Source organism: Gossypium raimondii, chromosome 10 (assembly GCF_025698545.1).
Source record: "Gossypium raimondii isolate GPD5lz chromosome 10, ASM2569854v1, whole genome shotgun sequence".
Taxonomy (NCBI): domain Eukaryota; kingdom Viridiplantae; phylum Streptophyta; class Magnoliopsida; order Malvales; family Malvaceae; genus Gossypium; species Gossypium raimondii.
The window spans coordinates 22,543,889-22,559,121 of NC_068574.1; the positions used below are offsets into that span (position 1 = coordinate 22,543,889).

General features: G+C 33.2%; 2 protein-coding genes across 2 annotated transcripts; both read left to right on the forward strand.

Moving 5' to 3' along the window:
• The first annotated feature begins 73 nt into the window (after positions 1-73).
• LOC105776164 (hypothetical protein) lies at positions 74-2,153 on the forward strand. The gene is made up of 3 exons (XM_012598681.2): positions 74-353; positions 869-1,328; positions 1,421-2,153. The coding sequence occupies exons 2-3, from the start codon at positions 882-884 to the stop codon at positions 1,592-1,594; spliced, it is 621 nt and encodes a 206-aa protein (XP_012454135.1). The 5' UTR covers positions 74-353; positions 869-881; the 3' UTR covers positions 1,595-2,153.
• Positions 2,154-7,595: 5,442 nt separating this feature from the next.
• LOC105776163 (tetrapyrrole-binding protein, chloroplastic) lies at positions 7,596-8,694 on the forward strand. Its single transcript, XM_012598679.2, has one exon. The coding sequence runs from the start codon at positions 7,616-7,618 to the stop codon at positions 8,390-8,392; it is 777 nt and encodes a 258-aa protein (XP_012454133.1). The 5' UTR covers positions 7,596-7,615; the 3' UTR covers positions 8,393-8,694.
• Positions 8,695-15,233: the final 6,539 nt, after the last annotated feature.

Below are 15,233 nucleotides of genomic sequence, written 5' to 3' on the forward strand. Positions count from 1 at the left end.
TTCCTTTTTTCCTAAATTGTCCATTCTTATTTAAATCTAAATATAAACTCTTTCTTCGAATTTTTTTCCTTTCAAATTTTCCTACCCACCCCTCTCTCACTCTCTCAAATATCCTGCTACCGGCGTCGCTATCCCTGCTGTTGCCGTCGCCGCCTCCACCGCCGTATTCTTTGTCTCTCCCGTTGCGATCATTTTCCTCCCTCTTATTTTTCTTCTTTCTTCGCTTCACTGAATTCCCCTTCACTTCTCTGTTTCCGGTGCCTCTTCTTGCTTTTTCCTCGCTCTGCGGCCTTCACTAAACTCCCCGACAGCCTCGCTTCCGTCACTCCTCATTGCTCGGCCTATAACACAAGGTACCTTTTCCACTATCTTTACTCTTGATTTTCCGCTAAATATTTTTTTCCTTCAGAATTTCTTCTTGTTCATTTTTTTTTTGTTTATTTTTCTGTTCTTCCGCTAGATTTAAAGAGAAATATAAGAGGTTATTTTCTTTGAATTAATTTTATATTATTTGTGTTGAATTAAAAATCTATGACAAGGAAACTATAATTTGATGGATTTAAAAGGGAAGGCTTAATTTCTTTTCAAGATCAGAATTTATGATTTTAGTTTTATATATGAAACAAATATGTTACTATTTGTCTTGTGGATTTATTCATTTGTATTTATCTTTGAAGTAATTCTGATTTTTCTTTATAACAACTTTCGAACAAGTAAATTAAAAATAATATATATAAAAAAAAGATAAGGACCAAATGGACCCTTACTTTAGGAATGTCACATTTTATTGGAATGTCTGGAAGATTTTATTGTCTTGGAAATTCGGGAAAAGGATTTGATTTGTCCAATTGAATGGTCGGGCTTTTAGGTTTTGATCTTAAATGGAGTCTGGAAAACAAAATGAGTATGCTGCTTTCGAGGAGAAGGTGAGGAGGACGGTTTACTTGGACAACCTATCACCGAATGTAACCGAGTCAGTCGTGAGAACCGCTCTTGATCAGTATGGAACTGTCAAGAGTGTTGAATTCATTCCAAACTATCTGGAGCCACGGAACATGCCGCAATGCGCTTTAGTGGAGATGGAGAAAGAAAAGCAAGCTAAAGTTGTCATCTCTACATTGTCAGAATTTCCCTTCATGATGTCTGGAATGCCAAGGCCTGTAAGGGCACGTGCTGCTGTGGCAGAGATGTTTGGTGATCGCCCGAGAAAGCCCGGCCGACAGATACGTATCCGTTGGTTGGACACTGCCGACCCCGATTTCGAGGTAGCAAGCAAGCTTAAGCAGCTGGTGAAAAGGCATGCTACTGAAACTGCGGTGATGCTCAAGGTGAATTCTAAATCTTGTATAAAAATCCATTCATTTCAAGGTGTGTAAGATATTGTTTTTCATAGTGAACTTGTTAACTTGTTGCTCTGAAGCATCAACTGGAAAAGGAGGAGAAGCTTGCAAAGCAGCAAGGAGAAACTCTGAAAGCAAACTACAAGAAGTATGAGATGATAGATAGTTTGATGGCTGATGGAGCTGCTCGACGTTTGGCACGGTGCTATAATTTGAGGGTTTCAGATGACTCAGGCCCTTCTACCTTTCACTGACACGCAACAACTCTATGTACTAACGTAAGTAGCGAGGATCTTTACTTGGCATGTATTAGAACACTTCAGAATCTGTGGATAGCTTCTCTTCTCTTCTAATTTAGGTGCACTTAGATTTTGTTCATGTTATCTGATTGCCAAGTTCTTGAGAACTTCCATGCTAGAGAAGCAGAAAATCACAAAATATTATAGTCAAAATATGCCCTATTCTAGGTAATATCATCATCATCATCGTCAAACCAAAGCCATGGGTTTTATCATCATCATCGTCGTCAAACCAAAGCCATGGGTTTTAGTTTGTTAAAATTTGTGAGACATGAAAACATAGATGGTTATCGTTTCTTATTAGTGACACCGAGAATCTGGACTGTATATACTCTCTTTCATACTTCCAGGAAGGTAAGCAGTGTAAATCTCACAAGTTCATCTTTCCCCCACTTTACCTGTATCCTTAAAGCCTCAAATAACCTTTCTTTCAGATTGACAAATTTATTAGGGAAAACTGATGGTTAGTGCTAATCATTCTCGTTGGTTTATGTAAAAACAATGTTTGGCCTTACCATTTATGAGTACATGTTATTGATGCATATATCACCATAGCTGATGTCTTGGTCACCATGAATATTTTTTTAAGGTAGATATCTATCTAGGAGGGGAATAAGTTTTGTAACTTTTTCAACAACACTACGTAAATAGCTTCAGAAAATAACAAACTTCAAGGAGAACTCCAGTAAGCATTAAAATGATCAAATGTTCAACCTTTATTTAGCCTGGTCACGTCTATTCCGAATCTTTACAGATTAAGTTCTCTAAGTTCGATGCTCACTCATACATGCATGCCATCGAACATAATCCACGTTATCATTGAAAGGGTTTTGCTTTTTAGATGAAATTGTGGTTGGTTTAGTGAAGATTTGCGGATTGTTATGAGCATAAATACATTTTGATGGCTCTTTTGAGCTTTTTATTTGGATTTGTTTGTGTGTTTGATTGTTTGGGATGGTACTGGCAAGGTCTGCATTTTGATTCTCTCACAATATAATCTGCACATTCGTGATTTCTTCGAAACTAAATTAACTTTTCTGTAATTCTTTGAGTTTCTGAATGTAATTTCTTCATGAGTGTGATTGTATATTTTGGCTATTTTTTCGAAATTACTCATACCATGTTCTTTTATGTAATGCTATATGGATATTTATTTTGCCCACCATTAGTGGAATAAATAAATAAAACTCCACTAGTCTTGTTAACTGTTCTTTTAATATTTTAAAAAAAATATTCTAAGGACATGGTTGATGTTTTAACCGGACCTGTTAATCGAATCAGTTGGACTGTGAGCCGGTTTAAAGAATGATATTGGACTGGTTGAACTGCGCATGGGTTCGAATATGTTGAATCAAGCTTTCTTTTATATTTTTTATAAATTTTTAATAATTTTTTAATCAAGTCGGTTGAATTGATCAGTGACTTGATCAGTTTGGTAACAACTAATCTGGTTTTAAAAACATTAAAGTACCAGCTTCAAGTTCACAGAATGATATTTCATATTTTATATTGAGGATTCGTGTAGAAATTCTATTTTGGGTTTATGGTGATTTAAAATTTAGTAAACAACTATGATTATTTTAGTGGGATAAAGAAACTTTGAAAGGATAATTGGTGGGAATTTTAGTTTGACGTGTACCAAATTAGGCAAGTTAATCATTAGAGAGTTAATTAGCTACATCTTAGAGCTTAGCCTAGTCCTCAAAAATGTGTATACATTCATTGTGGCCTATAACATTTGATACAATAAAATAATTAACGAAAATACTTGAAAAGAAAAGTCTGTTTTAAACCAAATTTATTGGATATGGTAAGGCTTGTTTAATCTCTTAATTTATATAAATTATGATATATTTGGTTAAATATGCAATAATGTTTAAATTGAATTGTCAAGAACTGATCGGAGTATCAATTGATTAAATTAGGAATTGGTACATTAAACAATTAATTAAATCGGTGATTCAATTAAATTTTTTATTTTAAAATTTTTAATTATTTTTAATCAAAACTATCGTCTGATTTTATTTTTATTATTAAGCATTTATTATATTTTATACTTGGATGATACTTAATGCTAATGGCAATCAATTAGTTGGGCATCATTCAAATTTTCATTGATTTTGATTTATTTTATTTCATTCAATTCCGTCTTAAAGTAATGTATTCCACATTTATACAATACCAATGCCCTTTTGTGGATAGAGCCACAATATTAAAATTTGGATTCATATTTTCAGTTATCCTAAATTTATAATGATTTTTTGTGTGTAAAAAAAATAAACTAAACTGAATCAAAAGATTTATAAAGAAGTACTTGAAGGATAAGTTACTCCTCGTTTTATCTGCATCTAAAATAACTTGGATCTCCATGGGAGGGGCATCAAATAAACATAAAGTTTCTTCATTTGCAAAGGCCAATTTACCCAACGCATCTACTACCTGATTTTCCTTTCTTGGAATATGTTGCCCAATCCACTTGTCTTCATGAGATAAAATTTGTTGGATTCTTCTAACCAGTGAAATACTTGCTCCAGCTTGCTTTGTATCACAGATAGCTTTAACTACCTCAAGATTATCAGATTATATGAAGACTCTATCATAACCTTGCTTCTAAAGAAGGATTAAACCATCCAGAATACCCCACAACTCAGCAGCAAAAATCGAACAATTTCCTAAAAATTGATTGTATCCCAAGACCCAATTCCCCAATCCATCTTGAACCACTCCTCCTATAGCATATAGACCAGAATTTTTCTAAACAACACCATCAGAATTAAGGTAAAAACACGTACTTGGTCATGAATATTCTCGGGGTGGCGCTGACCCCAACATCGACACATCAATGTGAACTAAGCTATACCGGTTGGCCCAACTATATGAGATCTTAACAACCTCAATCAGGTTCATGGATATACCTTGGAAAATGAAGGTGTTCCTATTCTTCCAAATATGTCACACTAATAATCCAAACAAACAAGCCCACGTCGGATTCTTTGTGTTAAGATTAAAGGTCAACCAATATGTTAAACTGCTAGAAAAGAAAACACCTTGTTGGTTTGATGGGATAATTTGGTGCCAGACATCCTTCGCAACAAAACAGTCTCGAAGCACATGTAGTGTATCCTCATAGCCATGCCTACAAAGGGGACAAGATTCATCCTAACCAATCTTCCTTTTAACTCTTTCGACATTTGCTAGGAGCCTCTGTTTCAGAACAATCTAGATGAAATGCCTCACTCTTTGGGGCCCAGGATATTTCCAAGCTATGTTCCAAATTGCATCTTTAGCATTCCAAGACCCCTCCTTCATCATCCAAGAAACGCTTTTAATAAAGAAAATCCCTGTTGTGGAATGTGACCAAGAAATCTGATCTGGTCCTACAGAAGGCATTGGAGGTGGAATGTTAACTATGCGCATAATAACATCTTCTGACAACCAAATTCGAAAAAGGTCAAGATTCCAAGTGCCATTCTCCATAACCATCTCACTCAATTTGTAATCTGAAACGACATTCGCACAAGCAAGGACATGTTTAATTAATGGTCCCATATTTGGAACCATTGCATCTTCCCAATAATGAGCCTTGTTTCCATCTCCCACTAACCATATCAAATTATCACACAGTAAAGGTCATACCTTAGAGATAGATCTCCATAGAAAATAGCTTTTCCCCCACAAAATTCAATCCGACAATCTATCATTGATCTCATACTTTGCTCAAAGTACACGAGCCCAGAAGGCATTAGTTTTGGTGATAATGTTAAAACCAAGCTTCATCATAAAAGTCGAGTTTTGATCACTGAGATGGCACAACCTAAAACTTCCACATGACCTAAGCTAGCATATTGCATCTCATCCTACCAACGCCACTTTTCTTTGGCCAACAGAAGCACCCCAAATAAATTGTCGTGCCATTCCTTCAATTTCTTCATAGGCATCTTTTGAAACCATTAAGGATTGTATGATATAACTTGGGATAGAAAGTAAAATTGACTGTGCAAGAGTAACCCTTCCCGCAAAAGAGAGTTTTCTAGCTTCCCAATTGGAGAACTTCTTCCGAACTCTATCTACCACAAAACTCAAAGTACCTTTAGTGATACTTTGCTGAAGGAGAGGAACTCCTAAGTAATGACCAAGATCTTGGATAGGTTGGAATCCAGGTATATCTTTAATTTTCCCTACAAGATCCTCTTTGACTCCTACAAAAAAGAACATATTAGTCTTCCGAACATTAACTTTGTGCCCAGAAAATTCACAGAATTGTAATAGGAAGTCTCTAAGAAGTTTATTGTGCCTCAAGTCTGCCTTACTAAAAATCACCAAGTCATCTGCGAAAAATAAATGTTATAGAGCATGCCCTCTCCTAGATAGCCGAATAGGACTCCATTCCCCAGAAGAAATATCTGAAAGAAACCAATAACCCAACCATTCCATACACAACACAAACATATAAGGTGAAAGAGGGTACCCTTGGTGAATTCCTCTAATAGGCTTAAATTTAGTGGTTGGAACATCATTCCACAACACCTGCATGGTGGACATCGAAATAGCCAACATAACAAATTTTATAAGGAAGTTTGGAATAGTTGTTGCTTTAAGAGAAGCTTCCACAAAATCCCATCGCATCCTATCATAGGCTTTCTCTAAGTCTATTTTAACTGTCATCCATTGGGTGATTTTTTTACTTTTCATCGAGTGCAACACTTCTTGCGCAATGATGACATTATCAACGATATTCCTGTCTACAATAAATCTCGCTTGCTTTTGGCTTATAATCTTAGGAAAAACATTCTTGAACCGAATTGCTATCACCTTCATTATCAGCTTATATAAGACAGAACAAAGACTGATTGGATGGAATTATGAAAAGTGTTTCGGATTCAAAACTTTAGGGATTAAGGCAATAAGGGTATTGTTAAGTTCCGAATCAATAGTTTTACCCTCGAAGATCTTCCTTACCCATTCGCAGATAGCCCCTCCAATAGTAACCCATTGTTTCTGAAAAAACAGTGCATGAAACTCATAGCTTTCTGGTGCCTTCAATGGGGCCATATCAAAAAGGGCGTTTTTAATCTCCTCATCAAAAACTGATCTTCCAAGGAAATCAATATCTTTAGTCTCAAGCTACGGAAAACCACTTGGAGGTAAGTTCCCCATAAGGCTTAGAACTTCACTGTATAACTTTTGAAAGTAAACCACAACTTCAACTTTTAAATCTTCAGCACAAAGATCCATTCACATCAGAATTTCACAAGGCAGTGATATTATTAAATTTCCTTCTCTGAATCGTGCGCCTATGGAAGTACTTACTGTTACGATCACCTAAACTTAACCAATCACACATTGATTTTTGCTTCTAAAGCAATTCCTGATAGTGAAGGACATTTTCCGGCATTGCATGAATCTCCAATTCACGTTGAGCTAGGGAATTAGAACCGGAAAGGTCCATAGCTCGTTGAACACCAGCTAATTCACGAAGCAACTGTCTCTTGCAAGTATTAATATAGCCATAAACACACTTATTCCCGTCCCTAAGTCTATCGGTGAGCCGATTTAACGTACCAGACATATTACCATCAAACATCCAATTATCCAAAACAAAATCGGAGAAAGTGGGATGTTCCAACTACCCTGCTAATATAATGATTTTTTTAGAAAATTTATAATGATAATAATAGATAAACAAACCAATGCCCCTTTAATTCTCATTAAATCGATCTGACCGGCTTGTGATTAAGAGACATTTTTGCCAATTTTAATTTCTATTTTTAGAATAATTTTTAATTTATTAGTGTGATTATTAAAAGAAGAAATAAAAAGATAATAAGTCTCACCCAAAGCTGACCAATCAGAATCGTGCAATGTATTTCTCATATCTAATCTTTTATCTTCCATCAAACTAAGTCCCCACACAAGCTCATCGTCTTAAAAGCCTTTCAATTCCCCCCTTAAGTTCCCTCACAATCAAACAAAACCATGGCTGCCACTCACTCTCTTAGAACCCTTCCCCACCACCATCATTCCTCTTCCTTCAAACGCCTCTCCACCCCTCCTCCTCCTCCTCCTCCACCCTCCTCCTTCTTCCTCAAACCCCCCTCCTCCTCCACCTCCACCTCCACCACAAACACTCTTTCCTCTCTCTCCTCTACCACCACCTTCTCTCTTCCTTCTTCCACCACATCCACCACTACTTCCCAAGCTATCTCCTTTGACACCCTCCAACACCACCTTTCCAATCAAAACTTCCGCCAGGCCGACGAAGAAACCCGCCGTCTGCTCATCCTTCTAGCCGGCGAAGCAGCTCAGAAGCGCGGCTACGTCTTCTTCTCCGAAGTCCAATTTATCTCCCAAAATGACCTCAAAGCCATTGACGAACTTTGGAAAAAACACAGCGACAACAAATTCGGGTACAGCGTCCAAAAAAGACAGTGGCAAAAAGTAAAAAAGGACTTCACCAAGTTGTTCCTCAAACTGGGGTGGATGAAAAAGCTCGACACGGAAATCGAACAATACAATTACAGGGCATTTCCCGATGAGTTCATTTGGGAACTCAATGATGAAACACCGGAAGGGCATCTGCCATTGACGAATGCGTTGAGAGGAACGCAGTTGTTTAACAGTATTCTTAGTCATCCAGCTTTTGAGGGTCAAGAAGAAGAGGCTGAAACAGGTGAAAATGGAGGTGTTACTGTTAGAGATGGAACCACAAAGCCACTCAGCAACAAGTTTTTCAAACCAAATTACAGTTTTTAATATATCCGACAGACATGAAATTTTCAATGTTTTAAGTAAAATAAATTGTAAAATCTAATTTGGGTTTTCTAAACTTGTAATGAATTAATGTCTGTAATCATAAAAAAACTGGTGGAATTATTGGGTTTTTTTTTTTCTACAGGTATGGTTTCATCTTGTTTTTCGTTATATTGTAATATTTTTCTTGTTATTTTTTTCAAGCTTCAATTTTAATTTCCAAGTGGCAACAATGGATTATAGAATATAGACGTACTAATTTGTATTTGAAATATTAATTAATAGAATGAAAATTTTTGTATTAAGAGTTAAATTATATTTTATTTTTTATTTAAAAAATTAAATTAGTTCATATATATTAGATAAAAAAGCAAAGTAATTATTTTGTTAAAATTGTATCCATTATGTAGCGTCATATTATATTTAACTATTTGGTTATTTCTCCAGTTACAGTAATTTTTAATAATAAAATTGATAAAATTTTAATAAAATAATTAATTTACTATTTAATTTAATATATAAAAATTTATTTATTAGTAAAAAAGCGAAGTGTAATAAAATTTATATAAATGTGAGAAAGAGAAATGATGGCCGACTTTTTTGTTCTTTTGCCTGTTTTTATCTTGTAACCTTTTTCACTTGTTTCAGGAACGAACTGTCTCATACAATTCAATTAACAAATTTAAACATTTTTATGTTAATCTTTTAAATATATATGTAATAAAATTTTATAATAGTTAATAAATCATATTACATAATTCACTTATTTTAATATAAAATAAAAAAGTAAATATTGAAATAGGATAAACACCTCGTTAGTTACGTAATTAGGTAAAATTAATAGTGTTACCACCAGTGCCGCCTGAGCAACCGGCGGCTCCCCTCTCCTCTGTCACTAATCATTGTTTCAATCATCACATTTAAAATAATAATAATTTTTTTGAGTGTCGCCTGAACAATCAGTGACACCAGTATTTGACACCAAAAAATACCTTATATTTTTAAACGTTTAAAACGAAAAAATATATTTTGTCTATTGGTGTCGCCAACGTGTCAGGCGACACCTTGATATTTTATCATAAAATGTTTTTTTAACTGGAAAAAAATTAAAATTTTATCGGGTATTGAAACCGGACCCATGATCGACGGGTCACATCGGTGGCAGGTCATCAAGCCGGTGCTGCCTGCCATCGATGTGACCCGTCAATCACGAGCCCGGGTTCTACTACCCTTTTATTTATTTTTTGCTTTTTGTTTAAAAAATTAGTATTATTATATTATTTTCTTCATTATAAAGGGGGGGGGTTTAGTTTGTTCCCAAACCCCCCCCCCCCCCCAAATTAGTCACCACGCGAAAGAAAAAAAAACAACATATCCAGTTGAAGGTCCCCCACCGAAAATCAAGAAGAAAATGTTGGTTAATTAGTATTAAGGTTATTTTTTTAGTAGTATAATTAGTTTTTTTAATAGTAGTTTATTTGTGTTAAAAGTTTCTTTTATTTAGTATTAAGGTATGTTAATTATGAAAATTATTATAATTCTGTTAGTTTACTTTGTATTGTTCATTTAGTAAGATGTTTGGTTGTATTTTTGTAGTTTCAGAAAAAAATGGAGAACCGTTGGTTATATTTTTGCAACTCACTAGAAGATAGGAATGAGATTCGATAGGAATGTGTCCGTCGGTGATATGAAATAAAAGGTCAATGAAAAAATTTCTCGTCTTGTGGAAGGAGGATGACGAAACTATTCTATAAATTTTCAGTTTCGTCAAATCTTATCAAATTTACCGAGATAGAGCTTTTAGACAATGACGACATCGAGACAATGGTGGCATTGTATTGCCCGCCAGGGAGGGTGAACACTGAACCGATTCAGTTGTTTGCTGAGTTAACAGATGTGGAGCCCGTTGAAAATGTAACTCAGCTAAGTCAACAATATGGAGTTAAAAACCTGCGTAGAAAGGTTCCCAAAGCGTCTATTGATAGGAGGTTGTCTGTGCTCAATTTGACAACGATTTTAACGTTGGTTGTTCAAATCAGTACGGTGGTGGATTACAGATACATCCAGTTGTTATTGAAACTGATGTGTTTGGTGAAGATGGATCTGATAATAATGATTGTTCTGGTCACGAATGTGAAGATTTTAGTGGCCCCGGTTTAGACGATGTCCCAGATGATATCAAAGATGAAGGAGCAAATGATGGAAATGATCACGCCCCTTCGGTCGAAAACTCGAGTCGTGGCATCGTCATACGCAATGATCTCGGGCCCCATATGTTGATCGTCGATCCTGATGCGGCGCATGCTTTCGAGTTTCCTGAGTACCTAGACATAATACCTGCTCACCTGATGTTAGAAAATCCTGAACCGAAAGTGTTGTTCATGGGTCAAAGATTCGTGAGCAAAGACGAGTGTGTTGATGCCATCAAGCGTTATAGTGTGAAGGTGCCTGTCAACTACTGAATGGCTAACTCTAAACCGATGATCTATGTTGGTGAGTGTTGGAAGTTGACAGAAAGGCGCAAGTGGCGGGTACGAGTTGTATTTATCCAAAGGTCCTAGCAGTGGGAGATACGGAAATATGTTGGGCCTCATACATGCATTTCTAGATGTATGACGCAGGACCACCGCAAGCTTGATTCAAAAACCATCTGCAATTGCATATTGGCAATGGTTAAAGACATGTATCCGGCACATTACAGTTAACTTCCACAAGGAATTCAAATTGTGAAAAAGGGTAATTATCTGATTCATTTTTTTTAATATGTACAACATTAGAAAATTCTCTTACTGGCAAATGGACCGTCCTTGCTATGTGGTCTTCTGCAGTAATTAAAGAACTCATATCAATATCTGCACAAACAATTAAAATTTTAATCATCGACTTAACAAATAAACAATATAAAAATAACGACAACTATTTTTTTCTAATTATTTTCAAAGTTAACATATTATTAAAAAAAAACTTTTAACACAATTTTAAATTATTAATGATTATACTATTAGAAAAAAAATACATACCTGTTTTTTCGGGGTACCTTCGGTTGTGGGGGGGAAGGGAGGGAGGGACCATCCAAGTGTTTGTAATATAAAAAAAAAATCAAAGATGTAAAATAATTAGTACTAACCTTTTAACACAAATAACATACCTTAATACTAAACTGATACTAATATAACTAATTATACTAAAAAAATAAAATAAAATATACATTTCTTTTGATTTTGGGGGATTTTAACAAAATAACATGCTTTAATACTGAACTACTACTAATATAACTAATTATATTAAAAAATTTAAAACATACATTTTGATTGTTCAAAGGCATCGGTAGTGTAATTGTTGAATTTGTCCAGATACGTATATAATGAGGTTCTTATCTTATTTCAGTATTTATTTTTTTATTTTATATTATTTGAATAAAAAACCTAATTGATAAATGAGGGTGGGATTTTTAAAAAATGGGGAAAATATATGAATATTTTATGAAATAGATTTATAATGTCATATTTAATTTTATCGAATTTTATTTTCTACAAGTCATTGAAAATTACAGGGAATGTAATGCTGTTGTAGACATATTAGCCAAGTGCTGAATTTCCCTGCATGCTGATGTTACTCAGGTGGCCAAACAGGATTTGCTATCTTCAGTTGTATTTATTTTTCCTAAAGAATTATATTTATTGATATTTATTTTTAGGGAAAATATTTGATACATTCAGAATTAATCACAATATTGATTTTTTTTTGTTAATTTACTTTGATTAGTATAATAATAAATCTATTCTAAATATCTATATTGATTAATTTTTGAGGGTAGTCCTTGTACTTATCGGTTTGTGCAGATTTAGTCCCTTTACTTTTATTTGCTCAAAATTGGTCTTTCTATTTTTCGATTTGCTCATTTTCAGTCCCTCTACTTTGTTAAATAGTTAGGTACAATCACAAAGTTAACTCCTCAACCTTTACAATTTTTGTCAATTTAATCCCTACATTTTTTATTTTGCTTTAATTATTAAAACTTTAAAAGTATATATGTATATAGAAAAAATAACAAATTATAAATATTTCCCATATGTGCCAACAAATTAAAGATAGAAATGCTATTAATCATTATTGCTAGAAATTTTAACTTGTAATTCTTATTTAGCGACAATGTATATTAGGTAATTAGATTAGAAATCATTAAATTTAACCTCAATTTTAAATAAATCATAAACTTTTGATTTAATCAAATTACCTATTAACAACAACAATTTTAAATTATTTGAACGAAATAACTTATCCACATTCTTACTTTACGTGTTTTTAACTTTTAAATACTCTTTTTAGCTTTATTTTTCAAGTTTGATTAGGTGACAAGATAGAGTTTCACAACCATCTTAAGATTAATACTAGATTAGGGTTTACTTTAGGTGATTGTTATACATATTTTAAAATAAAATAAAAAGATAGATTGCAAAAAATAACAAAAGAATGAAAAAAACAAATTCAGAAGTTAGAATTGAAGTAGGAGTCATGTTTGGGTGAGAATTTGGATTTGGATGAGGTTGAAAGTAAATATGGAAAATTTGACTCTGAATCAGAGGGGGGAGACAAACCGTTAAAGGACATTGGAAATAAATAATGAAAATTCCTCTTCACTTTTTTTTTTTTCTTTTTCGATTTGCATGTCCTTGTTTTATTGAGCACAAAAAAATATTTTAAGTAAATTTTTTACTTTATTTTCAAAATATTAGTGAAAAACCCTCTATGAAATAATGCTTCATTATATTTCAAGACTCTCATACCAAAGAAAGTTATGAGTATATGAAAAATAGAAGGAAATCATGCCAAAAAAAGAGTTGGGGTTTCGATTTATTGAAAAAAAGGGAGTGAAAGTTTTGTTTGTTTGTTTCGGTTTCAAAAGACAATCATGAGAGTTGAGGGAACATAATAGAAGAAAATAGGAAGAGTTGAAAAAGAGCGATTTTTTTCCCAAAGTTTGTTATTAAGAAAATTAGTTTTTTAATTATGTAATAATAAACTCATAATCAATTGAATAATGATTTGTAATTTAGTGGTGGTTAACATTAAGCTTTAATTTTTTTTTTAATTTTTAATTTTTTTATAATTAAAGAAAAATAAAAAAGAGTAAAGGTCAAATTGACAAAAATTATAAAAGTTGAGAGGCTAAATTTGTAATTGTACCTCATATTTTAATAGAGCTAATAGAAAAAAAAGTTAACAAAGAGACTAAAAATAGCAAATCAAAGCAAATAAAAGTAGAGAGACTAAGGGCTAGTTTGGATGGACGGTTTGTTTACCTCCGGTGAGATTAAACACAGTGGCGGCGGTGAGATTGGATACTGTAGATGTGAGATTAGAAACAATGGTGGAGTGTGTCTTTGGATTCAAACGCAACTGTAACTGTGAGGTGAGAATAAAAAATGACTATTAGGGACATCAGATTAGAATTTATATATAATAGAAGTTATTTAAATTATTTTACTTTTTTAAAATTATTAAAATATGTGAATTTATAAATTCATTTAATAAAATATTAAAATGTATCTTCCAATATTTTAATGAACTATATAATTAATTTAAATTATTTATTAGATAAAATGATAGTTATTTTTAATTTTTATAGTTAAATATTTTTTATAACAATGATAAATATTATTTTCACAAATAGTAACATTATACTTGGATCAAATTTTGAAGTATCTAAACGGATGATTTTTAATAAAAAAAATATAGTAACATAAGACATAACAAGTTTCATTATTACTAGAAATTAGGTTACGATACAAAATGTTTTTACAAATATAGATTCATTAAGCTAGTTGCAATGGTTTCCCTTAATATCGTGATTTCAAGGTCACTTTCTTTGTTAGAAGAACTCGATTCACCTCTGTCAAACTGGCTTGAAGAGACTGGCATGTCGGATATATTCTCAAATTCACGAAAATCCTCATCGTTTGACCAGGCATGTCTTCGAATGTAATTATGCAAAACCATTGTTGCAATAAATATTAAAACTTGCTTATTGAATGAATAACTTGGAATATCTCTTAATATTGGCCATTTTTTTTCCACACTCCAAATGTTCGTTCAATCACAAAGCGTAACGAAGAATGGGCATGATTAAAGATTTATTTTTTTCCAGATACTTAATGATTACCTCGACGAAAATCAGGTAAATGATATCGTTCCCCCCTATATGGACCTAGAATACCTGCCATTTGTGGATATCCTAAATCCACAAGATAATATTTTCCTAAAAAAAAGTAAAACATAATATCAAGTTTAAAAATAAATTAAAAATTTTAATATTTTTTATGTAAAAAGTAATTAAAAAATTAAAGTTCAACCTGGTGGAGGGTGTGGAAACTTAAACTCTTGTTTTCTAAGTGCTTGCAAAAAAATTCTACTATCATGTGTTGTTCCTTCCCAACTAGGAAATGCAAAAATAAAGCACATGTTGAAGTCACAAACTGCCATAATATTTTGAGTTGGTTCACCTTTCCGTCCGATATAAGGTATTTGACAAGAAGGCGAAATGCATGCTTTTATGTGTGTTCCATCTATGGCCCCAATACAATCCTTTAAAATAAATACAAGTAATGAGATAAAAGTTAGAAATAATTTATGTTTTAAAAATATAAAGATTGTGTAAATTTTACCTTAAAGTGAGACCAATATCTTGTATCATGTTGAATATGGTTCGGTACTTCCTCGAATTGACCTTCAGTGGGTTTAATCGTGTCTATTCCCATTCAAGCAAATATATGCAACATATCAGTAAAAATTTGACTAACAGTTTCCCCATATTGTTGAAATCGCTCTGTTGCATTTGAATTTG

Excerpts from the sequence above, each read along its gene's own strand:
- LOC105776164 (XM_012598681.2), top strand. The coding sequence starts at position 882 with ATGGAGTCTGGAAAACAAAATGAGTATGCTGCTTTCGAGGAGAAGGTG. Across the intron at positions 1,329-1,420 it reads AAACTGCGGTGATGCTCAAG|CATCAACTGGAAAAGGAGGA; the intron begins GTGAATTCTAAA and ends GTTGCTCTGAAG.
- LOC105776163 (XM_012598679.2), top strand. The coding sequence starts at position 7,616 with ATGGCTGCCACTCACTCTCTTAGAACCCTTCCCCACCACCATCATTCC.